This window comes from Megalops cyprinoides, chromosome 1 (genome assembly GCF_013368585.1).
Source record: "Megalops cyprinoides isolate fMegCyp1 chromosome 1, fMegCyp1.pri, whole genome shotgun sequence".
Lineage (NCBI taxonomy): Eukaryota > Metazoa > Chordata > Actinopteri > Elopiformes > Megalopidae > Megalops > Megalops cyprinoides.
Window position 1 is genome coordinate 28148351 of NC_050583.1, and position 14961 is coordinate 28163311.

Genomic DNA, 14961 nt, shown 5'->3' on the forward strand with positions numbered 1-14961 from the left:
TTCTGTTTGCTGAAATAACAAAACAGAGAAAAGTTCTATGTTCTTGATGAAAGAGTGGTTCAGTTGTGCAGTTTTTCTTTCATGATTATTTCTTCCTGATCCATAGAACCATAGCGCTTTGTTTGCAAAAATCTGAGCAGATGAGAATTTACATCTCCTCAAACTTTGTATAGATTATATAGTGGTAATATAAGTAATCATATATTCACTCATCACATTTATGAGTGATTTTAGGGCCTATAACTGGTTTCCTGAATTACTTCATGAACTGTATTTGAACCTGGAAGATGAATGTAAATTATTTTCACGTGTATCCACTGAGTTGTGTATGTGTAAGTATGCGTAAGTACATGAATTTAAAAGTCCTAGTAAAAGTCCATATTGTATCCCATAATCAATTTTATTACTCTTGTTTTTTTTTTGAAGAAGAAGCTTTTTATAGGTCATTGAATTCACCAAATTTCCATTTTTATGGCCCATCATTCAGTTATGAATGAACTGACTCTTACAGGCTGTATGCATTCTATATGTTATTCAGAGGCTTTTTTTTAAGTCATAAAATCACACTGTAGGTCATGTGTTCCCTCACCGGGATCTGTTTGTGTCTCATGAAGTTTGAAAAAATTACAGATCTGCTAGTTCTGGCATTGTCTGGATTTTGGACACAGATTGACACAGTAACTTCTGTCATAATTTAAGATTTTCTAAATTAATATTTTGATGCTAAAACTTTGCAAATGCCAGTAGATGGACATTGATTCAGTTGAAAAAATATATTCACCAATAAAATATATAACATTTGGTTACTAGTAACAGAAAAGTATCAATAACAGGTATGTATTAAATATACTGTACAACAGGTATTTATGTTTTTGTGTTTTTATGTTAACAAATATGGTGGATGGTCAAAGAAAAGAGTAAATCAGATAAACCAGTCTATTTCAACTACAATCAACAGCACTGAACTCCTTGTTGGAAATCTTATCTACATCATTCCCATCCCGTCAGTCTGGAAAAATTAAAGTCAGAATGGACACTCAAGAAGAAGCCGAGATCCATTCAACAGTACAACAAAACCAGCCCATCAAACAATCCTCTGCACCGCCTTCCTCTAACCAGGAAATAGGCAGAGTATCCATGTTGTCCTCCAGTTTTTATTTTGGGCTTTATGTAATGTGAAATGGTAAAAAAAGAAAGAGAAATAAATACATTGTGTCATTAACGTGATTTTATTTTTGAGCTACTTCATAGGCATCCCTTGTGACCCGGTCCACTCAGCGATCCCTCTCTCCACAGCTTCAACCATGGCCGCGAAGGTGTCCACAAAAGAAAATGTTGGGAATATCAGCATTAATTTAAATACTTCTCCCACTCAACCGCAACCTCCTCCATACCAACCACCTCAACCTCAGGCAGTATATGCACCACCACCTCAAGCCACGTACCAACCTCAACATGTCGTATACCAAGCGCAGCCTCAAGGTCAAGCTGTCTTTGTTAGCACACAACCAGGTAATCCTGACAGATATGATTTCTGAAGGAAGGAAATGAATTGTGACATTGTTTAGTGTAGCACAAACAATGTATTTTAAATATCAGGAAATAAATTAATTTCTTATCCAGGGAATGAGGAATAGTATTGATTTATGGGAATTACAGGTTCAGTTTTCCAGAGGAGATGGTGTGTTGTTGTATTACTTTTGGTGGTGTTTTTTTTAGAGAAGTCTGAATTACTGCTTCCTTTTTTTAGTGCAACGTGCACCTGTTGTGACACAGCCACAGCCAGCCGTGATCTGTGTTAATAACCTTGGTGACACTTCATGCATGACAACATGCAACAACTGTCAACAGAGAGTCACAACCCGTGTCATCTATAAGTCTGGGACCTTCTCTTGGGTGATGTGCTTTGTGTTCATCTTTTTTGGGTAAGTTTCACATTTCCTGAACGTGAAGGTCATTCATGGGATTTAAGTCTAGATGGCTTTCCAAACCGCTGACATGGAACTTATGTGGTTTCTTTAATGAAAAAAAAATGTGGCTAGTTCACTACATCAATCCTCAGATTACACTCAGAATGTACAAATACCCAAAACTTGTTGAACAGGATTTTTGTTGCACCAGTTACACCAGAACATTACTATCTGATTATGCACAGGGTTATTAAAGCTGACTTCAGGAGAATGAAAACTGGATTTGTGCTAAAATGAAACGCAACTTTATGGTGATCAATTAAAACTTACAATAAAATGATGGCTCATTAAATCCAAAAGAAGCATATCAGGATAGTGGCTAAACCAGTATATTACCATGACAGATTGCTTCAGACAAAAAGAAAAAGAAAAAAAGATGGAACAAACATGTTGGGTGCAGTAAGAACAAGAATGCTTTCTAAACCTCAATATTCTTTTCCAGGCTTTTTTGCGGATGTTGCCTTTTGCCATTTTTCATGGATAGTTTCAAAGATGCACATCACAGCTGTCCTCAGTGTCACACCAACCTCTATGTCCACAAAAGGATGTAAGTACCTTCCCTTTTCTTAACATTTATACTTGAAATAGCTTAAGAAATCACTGACCACCACTGAGGCCATCAGATATCATGCTCCATCTTACTTTCATTTCATTGTTACTACATCTCATAACACAGGTAATGTGTGGTCTGACTCCGTGAAAACACTGGAAGCCAAATATCCTGTCACCACAAAAAGCCATGAGAGACCTCACATCTGGAGAAGTGCTGCAGCTCTTAAGGCTCAAATGTCACGCAACCATAAAAATACACCTTTAGCGCCCTCTACTGTCTAATTCAAATCATTGTTTTCGGCACTTTCAGATCCGTCTTTTGAGTTTGACTAATGTTGACTTATTCCACTAGTAAGGTGTGACTGTATTGTAACTGTAAATGTAAATTGCTTCCCAAAACAATGTGCAATAAACAATATATATTCCTTTATGAGTCAATCAATGTAAACTCTGTATGAGATGTAATGTTATGCTTTCTTCCTTGTGAAGAGGTTGTAATAGAGTTTGTTGCATCTAACATACTTCAGTTAAAAACACATTGTGAAATCCAGTCTTATTTGTATGTGGGGTGTGTTTTATACATTTATACAGCAGTAAATAATAAAGGCTGAGACAAAATCTGGGATATCAGAATTTTTGGATTGGAATTTGAACTTGAATGGAAGATGGAAAAGACAGAATTGTTCAGATTTTCAGCATATTTACATTTTAAAGACAGTGTTTAGTGTGAAATTTCTTAAATATTTGTGAATCAAACTTAAGGCTGTTCCATGTAAAAATAACTTGCCCTGAAAATGCAGATTTATTAATGTTTCATGTTCAGTCTTATAGTCTTACAAGTCTTATAGAAAACCCAAGGAGAACCGTGTGAGATGGCCTTTTATTATATCTGTAAATTTAGAGATTTTAGGTTTTAGGTGGCTTTCTGAGTGCAGCAGGGCAAAGAACATATTGTAGTAAGATATCTAACACAATATTTGTATGCTTAATAGCACTGTTAGCTGAGTGACAGCAGCCCCAAGGAGAAGAATACCATGATGTTCTTCAGTACATTAACAAAAGCAGACAATTCCATGACAGCAAACATTTCCTTTTTTATGGAGGAATTTAGCAAACAGCACTTCTTTCGCACTCAAATATAATGTGGAATGATTTTCTTTTTACTAGAAACTTCTCACACAAACGGTCAGGGCATGAATATGATAACATTTTCCATGTATTCCCCGATGGGGTCACCTTGCATTGTTTCGGCTCCACTTGTTTAACCTTGCGCTGTAAAAGGTGTAATGATAAATTAAATCCATTACCAAAGTACACACTTTTATCAGTTACAACCTCAGCATTCCCACGTGGTCACACAGAACAATCGGCGAAGCCCACGTTCTTTCATTTTATTATTACTGTCCCCGCCCATGACTCCAAAAGGTTACTGTGTCCAGCTGCTTCTTCAGAATTCACCAAAATGAAGGAACTACTGATCTCTCTGCTTGCCTTGGCCTGCTTCTGTGGGGCTGTTGCTGAGGATTTAGCACAAGACAACATAAAAACAAAAGCCAAAAAAACAAAGACCATTCCCATTAAGGAGGAGAAAGGGGTTCTAATACTGAAGAAAAGCAACTTTGATCAGGCACTCAAACAACACAAACAGCTGCTCGTCAATTTCCGTGAGTCCCAGAAATTCACTGAATATTTCCATATTTTCTCTAAAGCTTGAGATGGAATAAAATTGTTAAAACTATTGTGGATTTCACTGTTCAATGTGGTTAGCATGGGTGCATTACTACATAGAAATGTTGTGTCATGACTTGCTTGTTTAGTTCCTCTTTAGCTCACATGGTCAATTTCATCAGTCTCTCTTGGCTATGGACCAATTTTGGGCTGAAACAGGAAGAAGCAGCCATGGAAACAACTGTGCCACCCACTTACTAATCCTGTTCTCACCTAACTTTAACCAGTTAAAATATAAGTGTCAAAACTACTCTGAAAAGTGACTCAACTGACATTGAGTCCCCTGGTTAACATTTTTAAATTCAAATTAAAAATTCAAATAACTCTTTAATCAACAAATGCAGCAGGAAAAACATTAACAGTAGTATTTAAGGGCATAGTGACTGTATGCATGCCCTGCCAAAGTCAAATACCTCTACTTCTTACAGTTTCACAGTAAAGTAGCAGATTGGAGTAGTGCTGCAGTCAAGACCACCTTTGTTGAGTCCAAGACAAGACCAAGACCAGGACTAGTTGAGACAGAGTCCAAAGAGGTTCAAGTCCAAGTCAAGACCGAGTCCAAATGAGAGAGACAGAGTCAAGACCGAGATGGAAAAAAAAATCCTCTTCGAGACCACTTACTTACCCGTTTATAATTTCTGTGTGATGCTAGAGACACAGTATATCTTCTATTTTAAGATGATCATTTTGCACTATTATTTGTAATGATCAAAAAGCAAGTGCAGTGTAACAACACTGTAGGATCAAATTAGGCCATATTATTTACTTTAAATATAGCCTTTTCCCTTAAAAGTCACATAAAGCTGATGTCAATGTCAATGCCCGTTCTAGATGGATTTTGAATTGATTAAACCAATGTCCGTTTTCTGAACCAAGCTCGCTTATCCCTTTCGCACGTTTATTTTATGCTAAATAGCACGCGTGTTATACGGTTCGTTATGTTTTCATTAGCGTTTTAAGCTTCTCATAGTTTTCACCTCCGCATTTGCTATATTTTTATGTTAAATCGTTGTTTCCTCAAAGCTAAAACTACCTAGAATTTTTCCAGTCTCGTGTTCTAATCGCACCGGCCGTGGCGATTCTAGACTTTTTTGACTGGTGGCCCAAATGGAGCACTGATTCATTCAAGGGTGGCATGAGGATAACGCAACATCTACAATAACAGAAATAGTCGCATAACGAATATTTATAATGCCCCCCCCCGAAACCTTGTTGGTTTTCTACAGTTCATTCATGATATTGGTTTGCACTGCCAAGATGTAAACATATTCCTTCATTCAGTGATACTGACTGAAAGAACAAAGTTCAGCATTCTCTGTGTCTCCTCCAGATGCTCCTCTCTCTGGAGAGTCCCAGAGTCTATCCGTGGAGTTCACCAAGGCAGCAGCTCACCTCAAGGCGGAGTCATTCAAGGTGCAACTGGGAGTGGTTGATGTCTCGAAGGAGAAGGATTTGGCTAAAGAGCTCAATGTCACAGGGTTCTCACCCCCAAGGCTGTACATTTCTGGGGACAAACAGAACCCAGTTATCTGTCCAGGTATGTACCCAGGGCAGACATATCTAGGGGTTAGAACTGCAGTCATGGAAGGTGGCTGTCGAATCAAACGTACATGTTCTGTAATTGACTTTTCTCAGTTTTGAAAAAGGCCTCCTCAATTGTCACCTGGCTGAAGAGAAGGACTGGCCGTAGGGCTGAGCTGATTAAAGACCTTGGCCAAGTAGAGATGTTTGTCGCTGTTGAAGATATGGTTGTTCTGGGCTTTTTCAAGGTAGTTCCAAGTACATCATATTTGTTAGCACGTCCAACTAAACATGTTACATGTTTCTCTTCAATGCAAGGTAACATTTTTTTTCTCAGAAGCCTACTGGCTGCCATTAATGAAACAATTTAAATAATGAAACAAGCTGCTTCTACTACTACCACTAAAACTATCACTACTAGTAGTTCTGCTACTACTAATAATAATAGTAATAATAACAATACTAATAATATGGTACCACTATGTGTGTCTCCTTGATTTCTTTTTCATTATTTATGATTTGTTTGGCATTACAGGATCTTGAAAAAGGAGGAGTGGAAGCATTTTATGCTACTGCAGCAGATATGCCTGATCTCCCCTTTGGAGTGACCAAAAATAAACACGTGTTGTCCAAGTATGAAATTACAAAAGAAACAGTTGTTCTGTTTAAAGAGGTAAGTGGGGACTCCCTTAACCCATGGAGACACCCTCAGTTCCAAGAGGCCCACACTTAATTTGGTTCACCAGCAGCTCTTCAAAGATATATATGGTTCTATAACTCTCAGTCTGTTTCTCTACCATAAGTTGACAAGAAAATGAGCGTATCTTGGAACAGTGGGAAAAAAAATCATCAAAAAAGATAAATTAAGCTTTTTTCATACCATAAAATAATAGTTTTATATGGAATTGATTATGTGGGATCAATGCTCCTCTATACTGTGCTTTTTTGTTGCTGTAGTCTAAAAAGTCAGAGGAGTATGAGATCTCCAGTGACGTGTCAAAAGAAGACCTGATACGATTCATCAGAGTGCATGAAATGGATCTGGTAACAGAATATAATGGGACGGTAAGCATTAAACACTTTCAATAACTCCTCTTGATTGCATACAAGCGTCTGTCTGTACATTAAGTTTTTTTATATATTTTTTTTCCATGTTGGTGGATGTTGCCTAATGCTGATGCAAGACATCAGGAAAAATACTGAACTCAGTGCTCACAAACCACGCTGTACTGTTTGCTAACAAGAGTGATGGAAGCTTCAGGGAAATCTATGGAGAATTTGAAAGGGCTGCAAGTGGATTCAAAGGCAAGGTACTGTGTGCACCTAAAATCCTACATAGAAACAATGACTTTTATGCAATATTTAATGTTGTTAAAAAGGCCAGTATGTTTTATACATATATAATTGTAATATAACTGTTTAAAGTGTTATAATATATACTTCTGATTTGGTTTGTTTTGTCTAAGCCAGAAAATACTTTCCATGGGATTACTTGCTGACTTCCTCAAGAATTAATACATTTCAATCTCCAATGATGTATTTATATTAAATGATTGTACATAAACAACTGAAGAAGAGCCCTGGGAGAACTCTTTATGTTTCTGCATTGCTAGGCTTTATTTGTGTTCATTGACACTGACGAGCACAGAAACGGGCGGATTCTGGAGTACTTCCGAGTGCGTGAGGTGGAAGCTCCTTTAGTGCGAATGGTAAATCTGACTGACAATGTGCAGTACCAAATGCAGTCAGAGGAGGTCACATCAGATGCTGTGAAGGCCTTCTGCCAGACTTACATTGATGGAAAAGCAAAGGTAAAATGTGTTCATTGCAAGCTGAATTCATGATTATCTCTATCCTCCATTTCACTATTTAATACATGTGTATTAAATAATGAAATACTCTAGCAGCTAAGTAAAGGTTTCTACATTTTCACAATTAACCTTTTTGAATGTTGCATCCAAATAAGTACTCTTAGTGATTTTTAAAATAGTTACAGTATTGGCTAAATTGAATTTACTGTATTTCATCATAATTTTAACGCAGTCATCCACACACATGACAGAACTGTAAAGTGATTTTTAACATTTGTGAATTTTGTCAGCCCAAGTTGCAGAGTGAACCAATCCCTAAAGACTGGGATAAGCAGCCTGTGAAGGAACTTGTGGGCTCAAACTTTGAGAAAGTGGCCTTCAATGAGGACAGGAATGTGTTCATCATGTTTTGTACGTATTCTGAATGAAGATGTAACAGCAATAGTCTACCCAGTTATAGAAAAGGTTACACTTTAAATTAACATCATTAATAAGATAATGGTAGAAATTAAGGCCTACTTCTCAATTGAAACATGCAATTGCCAATAAATGAAAGAAATAATCATACTTTCAGCTATTTATGGGGCACAATAACTGCATGTAGCAGTTAATGTAACTACAGTTGAGTACCTGTAGGTTTTTTAGGCTATTTTTTAAAAATAATTTCCCCTATAATATTACATTGACATTTAGTTGATCTTGGTGTCCTTCAATAGGAAATCAAGCCAAATGGGAGAATGTGAAGAACACCCCTAAATAATAATAATTTCAGCCATGAATTTACATACAGACCCTTCCAGAGGGAAGCTGGAAACAAAACAAAATAAATAAATATTAAAATTAAATTTCTATGTTAAAAGTTCTTTTTGTTTTTAAATTTCTGTTTGAAAAAGTATGAGATCAGTTTACAGTTGTTTTAATGTTAATTTACTCTGTGTATTTTCCATGAAAAGATGCTCCTTGGTACAAGGAATGTCAAGAATTTTTTCAGCTATGGGAGAAGCTTGCGAAGGTGTATGAGAAACATGAAAGTGTTGTGATCGCCAGGATAGATGCCACGGCCAATGACATCAACGTTGTGCTACAGGAGCGCTATCCCTCTTTTAAATTCTTCCCTGCTGTGTTCTCAGAAAAGGTTGGTCATAGTTAATATGATAAAGGTATTCTGTTGAATTTGCAAATATGCATGTGTTTTATAATGGGATATAGAATAATCAGAGGGTGCTTTCATGGTACTGTAGTAATGCCAATCTTTGTGATGTTCTAACTCGATCATTCTGAATAACCACTTTTCTGAAACTGTCATCTATGAAAAGGATTTCCTTATCTGATTTGAGCAATATTGTTTTTAGTTATATGCCATAGCATACTTTCCTTTAAATTTCTTGAGAGTGTTATAAAGATCTTATTTTCTGTCTTTGCATCTGCAGGTTGTTCCCTTCTTGGGAGAAAGAACATTAGAGGCATTGGTCCAGTTTGTAGAGGACCAGGTTGAATTAGCCAAAGAAGACAAGGCTAAGGTGGGGTAATGTTGGTTGAAAATCCATCTCACACACACACACACACACACACACACACGCACACACACACACACACACACACACACACACACACACACACACACACACACACACAAGAATTGAAAGTGGCTGAAAAAGTTAATTGAAAACTAGAATCTAGATCTGTTTAATGTTCCATAAATGGTTGTGTGCATCCATTAAATGACTTTTTTCTGTCTCCTATAGGAGGAAAAAGAGAGGAAAAAATATATTGAGGCTCAAAAAGCTAATGAAAGGGCAAAAGAGGAACTGTAGATTCTTTATATTGCAAAAACATTACACGTTTTGACCGGAAACAAACTTCTGGAACAAATTTCTGGAATGTGAGAAGAAACTCAGTGACAGAATGCAGTCCTTCAAGCCTGGCTGCAAGCTTTGTGAAATGATCTGCATACATGCAAGAGTCCTGTCATAGTTGGTACACAGCTCCCAAACAAACATCATCACAGCCTGTCTGTCTGCTTGGTCTGCTGTCACTGCTTTACCCTGCTCAACTATTTCCAATTATTCCACTCCATGAGAAGATGTTAATCATATTCTTTGTGTATGAAGTTTCACTGAAGCATTCAATGAGCCACTTGTTGTGACATTGCATTCACAAACATTATGAATGACTCACTCACACACCAGCTTAAATAAAGCTCCAGCATCTTTGGAATTCTAATTTAACCGTAATTGTCGAGCATTTGGACTACTTAATCTGGCCCCACCCATATAATTTTTTTGCATAATCACTTTATTGTCAGCAGATGGAAAAAGTAGCTTTGATAATAATTGAATTGCACTTGCATAATGTTAGAATGAACTGATTTTAACAGTAGCTGATCATTATTTGTGATTCAAAAATTCTCATAATTAATAGTATTGGATGAAATAAACTTGTCCAAATTTTTAAACCATTATAAAATATTTATTTGATTGTTTCATGCCAATAGGTTGTACTCTGTATAGCACAGCAACACACCATTTACAACCCTATGTTCTTAGCTAATTTATGCCTGGAATGCTAACAGTGAATAGATCATGGTAAAGCATTTTTGAATGAAAGTGGTGTCCTGTTCTGGCCCTTTTATCCCTTTTAAGAAGAGTTGTGGTAGAGAATAAAGGTCACAAAATTTTTGAAGGTGAGCTTGTGTTCTGTTCATACATTTCAATGATTAGGCATGGAAAAAACAACCTTAGCATCATCCTCAGGTGCAGAACAGAACTGAATGTTTCCCCTTTGAGATACAATTGTAGCTGTTTTGGGCAAACGTAGCCACAGTAACTAATGTGTTCATTTTTCAATATTTACTGATTTGGCTTAGTTCTCTTCAAACCCTCATGACACACCTTTCTGCGTTTCTCCTTTTTCTGCTTTGTGGTAATTAAAAAACTAAAATCACACCTTTGAAAATTCAGAAGGCAGCATTGAACCATAAGATAATAGTACAATGATATGACTATCAGTCTGTATGGGGAAAAAAAAAAACTTTGTGAGGATCAAGAAAACAAAATTCTGGTAAATATAGATTATATATCTTAAAATAAAATGAAGGTTGCCAAGTCCCATGCCATTTAGATTACAGCCATTTGTGTACAAGGAGTGGGGAAAATGTTCTCAGACAATTTTACTGGAAGGGAACACCCTTTTTGTAAAGAACATTCCCACACCTCTAGAGCTAGAAAGTTATAATTTTGTTGTCTAAAGCAGATCCTGCTGCATTCCACAGAAATAGAGAAAAGCAAGTTCTGTTTAGTGACAAATGGACAAGAATGCATGATGGTGAGAAACAGGTTCTTGAGAAACACTGCATTCCTGAAATGCATATACATACCAAAGAAAATGATGCACTGCACATTTCCTATGCTTGTTGCATCCTCTTGCTTGTGTGTGTTTTATAGCCCATAAGGAAAATATTTCCCATCCCATTCCCATATTTACCAAGTTGATCATTTTTGGTAAGTTATGCAGTACAGTTTCTTTGATTACAGTTTTGATTACAATTTAAAGAAATACTAAAACAGTACCCGTGCCCGTACAATTCAAATTATACTGGAGAATTCATTCTTCAGCTATTGTTTCTCATTGTGACATAAAACCTCACTTTTTATGGAAATTACAATGGCTGAATTCAGAAGAATGATCATTATTTCCAGGTTCTTCTAATAATGCTACATCAATGAGTACTATGTACCTTACCATTTTTTCTAAGAGTGGTAGAAGTGATGTTAGAGAAAAAGTGAAATGACATGAAATACCAAGAGATATATGTAGGTATACCAAGAGCTTATCTCAGCTTGATGCATATTCATTCTGACCCATGCGTTAAATGAACCCAACGTGCAAAGGGGTGGAGTTTTAAAAAGACTAGAAAGTCCCGATTTAGTCCCCTCAGTGCTGTGTGATCTGGCATGACAGGTAAGACTTTATTGCATATTGCACAAAGGCATAACGAGACAATCAACTACTTTTGCTGCAAATTAAAATCTTGCTTATGCATATGTAAAGGGAATTTAGTTTGAACACGGTCTGTTTTTATCATTATCTTTAGCATTATAACTATTTCAACACAATTATCCACTGTGCCTCTTTATGCGGGTACTGTAAAATGAGTACAAATAATTTATCAAAAAGGACTCCACTTCCTAGGCATTGAGGAAAAAAATCAGTTTGAATGCATTGTGTTTGAAATATATGTGAGTTAATAACATTTGTTTCTATAATTAATTGCATATCACTGGCAAAACATTTAATTCAAACTCATGAATAAATATACTTACACTTATCTTTTAAACAAAATTATTAAGTGCATGTTTGTGTTGATAAAATGGGTTGGCAATGTGTAATTATGTGGTATTTAGTGGTATTCATGTAAGGTTTGATAAGGTCTGTGCAGCTCAGGATTAATCATTGTAGATAAGGATCGTATCACTTTGCTATTATCTGTGTGACAAATGAAAATAAATAGCTGATAACTAGATAGTTAATTTGTTGGTCTCTGGGCTGTGAAAACATGAATAGAACATGCCTGACTGCTATGAATAGTTCTTCTTCAGGCTGCATGCTGGATGGATCCTTGAAACTGCTGTAGATGGCTCTTTTTTTGGACCACACCTTGCCTGAGTAGTAATTTCATCAACCCATTGTTGATGAGTTTTCTGACCAATCTACTCTAATAGACACAGAGTGGCACTGCATTTGGGTAGCAGTTTGGAGAAATGCTAAGGAGCATGGAATGTAAGGATGCTGGGTCATGTCCTCCAGTTTGGCACTGCTATTATACCTTTGACTAAGGTACTCAATCTAAAACTGCTTCAGTAAATATTTGACCAATGATGAGCCCTGAACAATAATGGCATCAGAAACACCAACAGCCATGTAAACATTAGCAAGACAGTATGCCAAGTGCTGTGTTCATTTTGGAAAGGTGCATTATTTTGCAATGGTGCTTTTGCAAGGAGGTGTTTTTCAGAGCAAGAAATTGTGTATGCATTTTTAAACCAGATGTGGATTTCACTTCCCATTGAAATCTTGGGGCATCTTGACCAATCAGGGGACAATGCATGATGTTTGTTAATAACTACACACTCACATTTACCTAAGCATTTGCCATTTGAATCATAATATTTAAGCCACTGAAGTGCTTAAATTGGTTTGAAGTGAACCATAAATGCAATAGTGAGTAAAATGAGTTCAGTACTCTAAAGGTCATACAGATTGCCAGTAAATAGCTCTAATCTACACCCTATCAGAAAATTTTGTTGAATTATACAGTATTGAATACAATTTTAGGATCTACTTGCTGTAATTTTACTGAATAAAGATTCTGTTGCACCTTTTTGTCATTATGTTTGTCTGAAGGATATCTTTAATTGGTTAACTGTTGGTGTGATGCAGCTTATTGATGATGAATGTGTGAGCAGCTGATGAATCAGTTATCCACCTGGATCTGACACACCCCTATTTAAAGACTCTCTTTGAATGTATCACATGATTTGGTTAACACCTGACCGAAATTACGAGCTCTGATTTTGCTTTGTCAATAGTGTTTGGTTAGTTTATGCTTAATGAATCAGTTTTCAGGGTTCTCAATTTTATAACCGTATTTACTGCCATTTAATATTTCATAGAATGCTTTGTTTGTTTTAAAGCTATCAGCAAAAGAACCATGATCTTATAAATGCAGATGTTGGCACAAAGGGAGCTGGGACATACAATATTGGCGGATGATGATTTCATTTATTTATTTATTTATTTCTTCAGGAACCCATTAGCAGAAGAAAATGACTGCTGGGGAGAGTGCAGGAGATGCTGCTTCCCCTCCTCCTTACATAATACCAGGTAAGATTGTAAGGCTCATTACCTTTTCTTTATGCTGAACTTCTTTTCAAATGGTCAACTAGGTAACTATTTTGAATTTACCCTGCATGACTGAATGGTTTCCAGGATGTTCCAGGTTAACTTGAAAACACATGCTTAAATTCCAGAAAAGCTATTGTAGGTTAGTTGGAAATGTCTGCACAAATGCTTAGGTTCACCAAATACCTTGTTTATCTTCATAGTGGAAAGTCAAACTGAAACAGTGAAGGTTTACCATGTGCACACACCCTTCAATCCACCTACCTCCACCATAGACGACAACCCCTACGAAAACCAGTCATCCATACCTGGTGAGAATCTATTCTGTACTGACTCTACAAAATGTCTACAATCTCCCAGCCAAGAGTACAAACTGCAAAGGCAGCATGTTCCCATTTGAATGTTACCAGATAAATTCCTTATAATGAAGTTAAGGCAGTTAAGCTTTCTAAAACGTAATTCAGTTCCTTTTCTTACTTATTTCATGTTTGCAAAGCAGGCATTATACTATGTAGCTTCGTAAAACGGAATCCATTATCAGTTTGAATATATCGCATTTTCATTTATATACACAGCTTTTTTAACATAAACCTCTTCAAGGATGAATGTTCTGAAGTATCAAGTGGGGGGAAAAAAACTACATAACTAGACAAAAGCACACAGGGATAAATTGATTTTTATGGACAAAAAATGTTCCAATTCAGTTACAAGTTTGTACCCTCACTGATGACTTCATTTCTAGAGAAGGCTAAGAACCCCTTCATATGACATGTCTTTCTTTCAGTGTACAGCAGCTCTTCCCCACCTAAGAAGTTTGTCAGCTACGAGACTGAACTGGGACGATCCCCTGGGATGACTACCTGCACGTCATGCCAGCAACAAGTCATGACCAATGTCACCTACAAAATTGGGGCTTACGCTTGGCTAATGTGCTTCCTCTTCATTTTATGTGGGTGAGGAAACGTTCAACCGTTTACCATGGATTAACCATGCAGGCCTTTTCAGATAAACCCCTTCAGGAGAGGTTCTGTGGACTGAATTTTTTTTTTTTTTTTACTCTCTTCCAGATTGGTTGTTGGCTGCTGTCTCATCCCATTTTTTGTCAAACACTTCAAAGATGTCTACCACTCTTGCCCAAGGTGCAATAGAATTCTTGACATTAAGAAGACCTGCTGCTGAGCTACATCCTGATGAGTGTGCAAAGTTTATTTTTTTAACCTGCTCATACAGGGTAAATGCACCACACCACAGAGACATGAACTGGTCTGTTGGCCAGGTTTTAGATCCCCCCACCCCCAATCACTTGGTGTGAAATGAACAGCCAGTAACAACTACAAATTGCTGTTCTTTGGGATAAAGACATTTGGATATCCATCAGTATATTCCTCTGCACGTTTTTTATGTATAACACAGAATTGCCTTTTTACATACAGTATTACAATTGGTCTGGAGACAAATTTAAAATGTAACTTGAGGTG

General features: G+C 36.8%; 3 protein-coding genes across 3 annotated transcripts; all 3 read left to right on the plus strand.

The window, feature by feature from the left end:
* The first annotated feature begins 850 nt into the window (after positions 1 to 850).
* On the plus strand, positions 851 to 2912 carry LOC118792479 (lipopolysaccharide-induced tumor necrosis factor-alpha factor homolog). The gene is made up of 5 exons (XM_036550337.1): positions 851 to 1126; positions 1297 to 1512; positions 1751 to 1925; positions 2413 to 2517; positions 2647 to 2912. Exons 1-5 carry the CDS (start codon positions 1030 to 1032, stop codon positions 2648 to 2650), a joined length of 597 nt encoding a protein of 198 aa, XP_036406230.1. The 5' UTR covers positions 851 to 1029; the 3' UTR covers positions 2651 to 2912.
* A 1072-nt stretch (positions 2913 to 3984) lies between these two features.
* Positions 3985 to 9396, plus strand: zgc:136472 (uncharacterized protein LOC678514 homolog). Its single transcript, XM_036523687.1, has 11 exons — positions 3985 to 4186; positions 5581 to 5787; positions 5886 to 6019; positions 6307 to 6444; positions 6729 to 6836; positions 6956 to 7081; positions 7385 to 7582; positions 7873 to 7993; positions 8536 to 8717; positions 9013 to 9102; positions 9328 to 9396. Exons 1-11 carry the CDS (start codon positions 3985 to 3987, stop codon positions 9394 to 9396), a joined length of 1575 nt encoding a protein of 524 aa, XP_036379580.1.
* A 4011-nt stretch (positions 9397 to 13407) lies between these two features.
* LOC118779243 (lipopolysaccharide-induced tumor necrosis factor-alpha factor homolog) lies at positions 13408 to 14662 on the plus strand. The gene is made up of 4 exons (XM_036531275.1): positions 13408 to 13465; positions 13687 to 13794; positions 14268 to 14436; positions 14551 to 14662. The coding sequence occupies exons 1-4, from the start codon at positions 13408 to 13410 to the stop codon at positions 14660 to 14662; spliced, it is 447 nt and encodes a 148-aa protein (XP_036387168.1).
* The last annotated feature ends 299 nt before the right edge of the window (positions 14663 to 14961 follow it).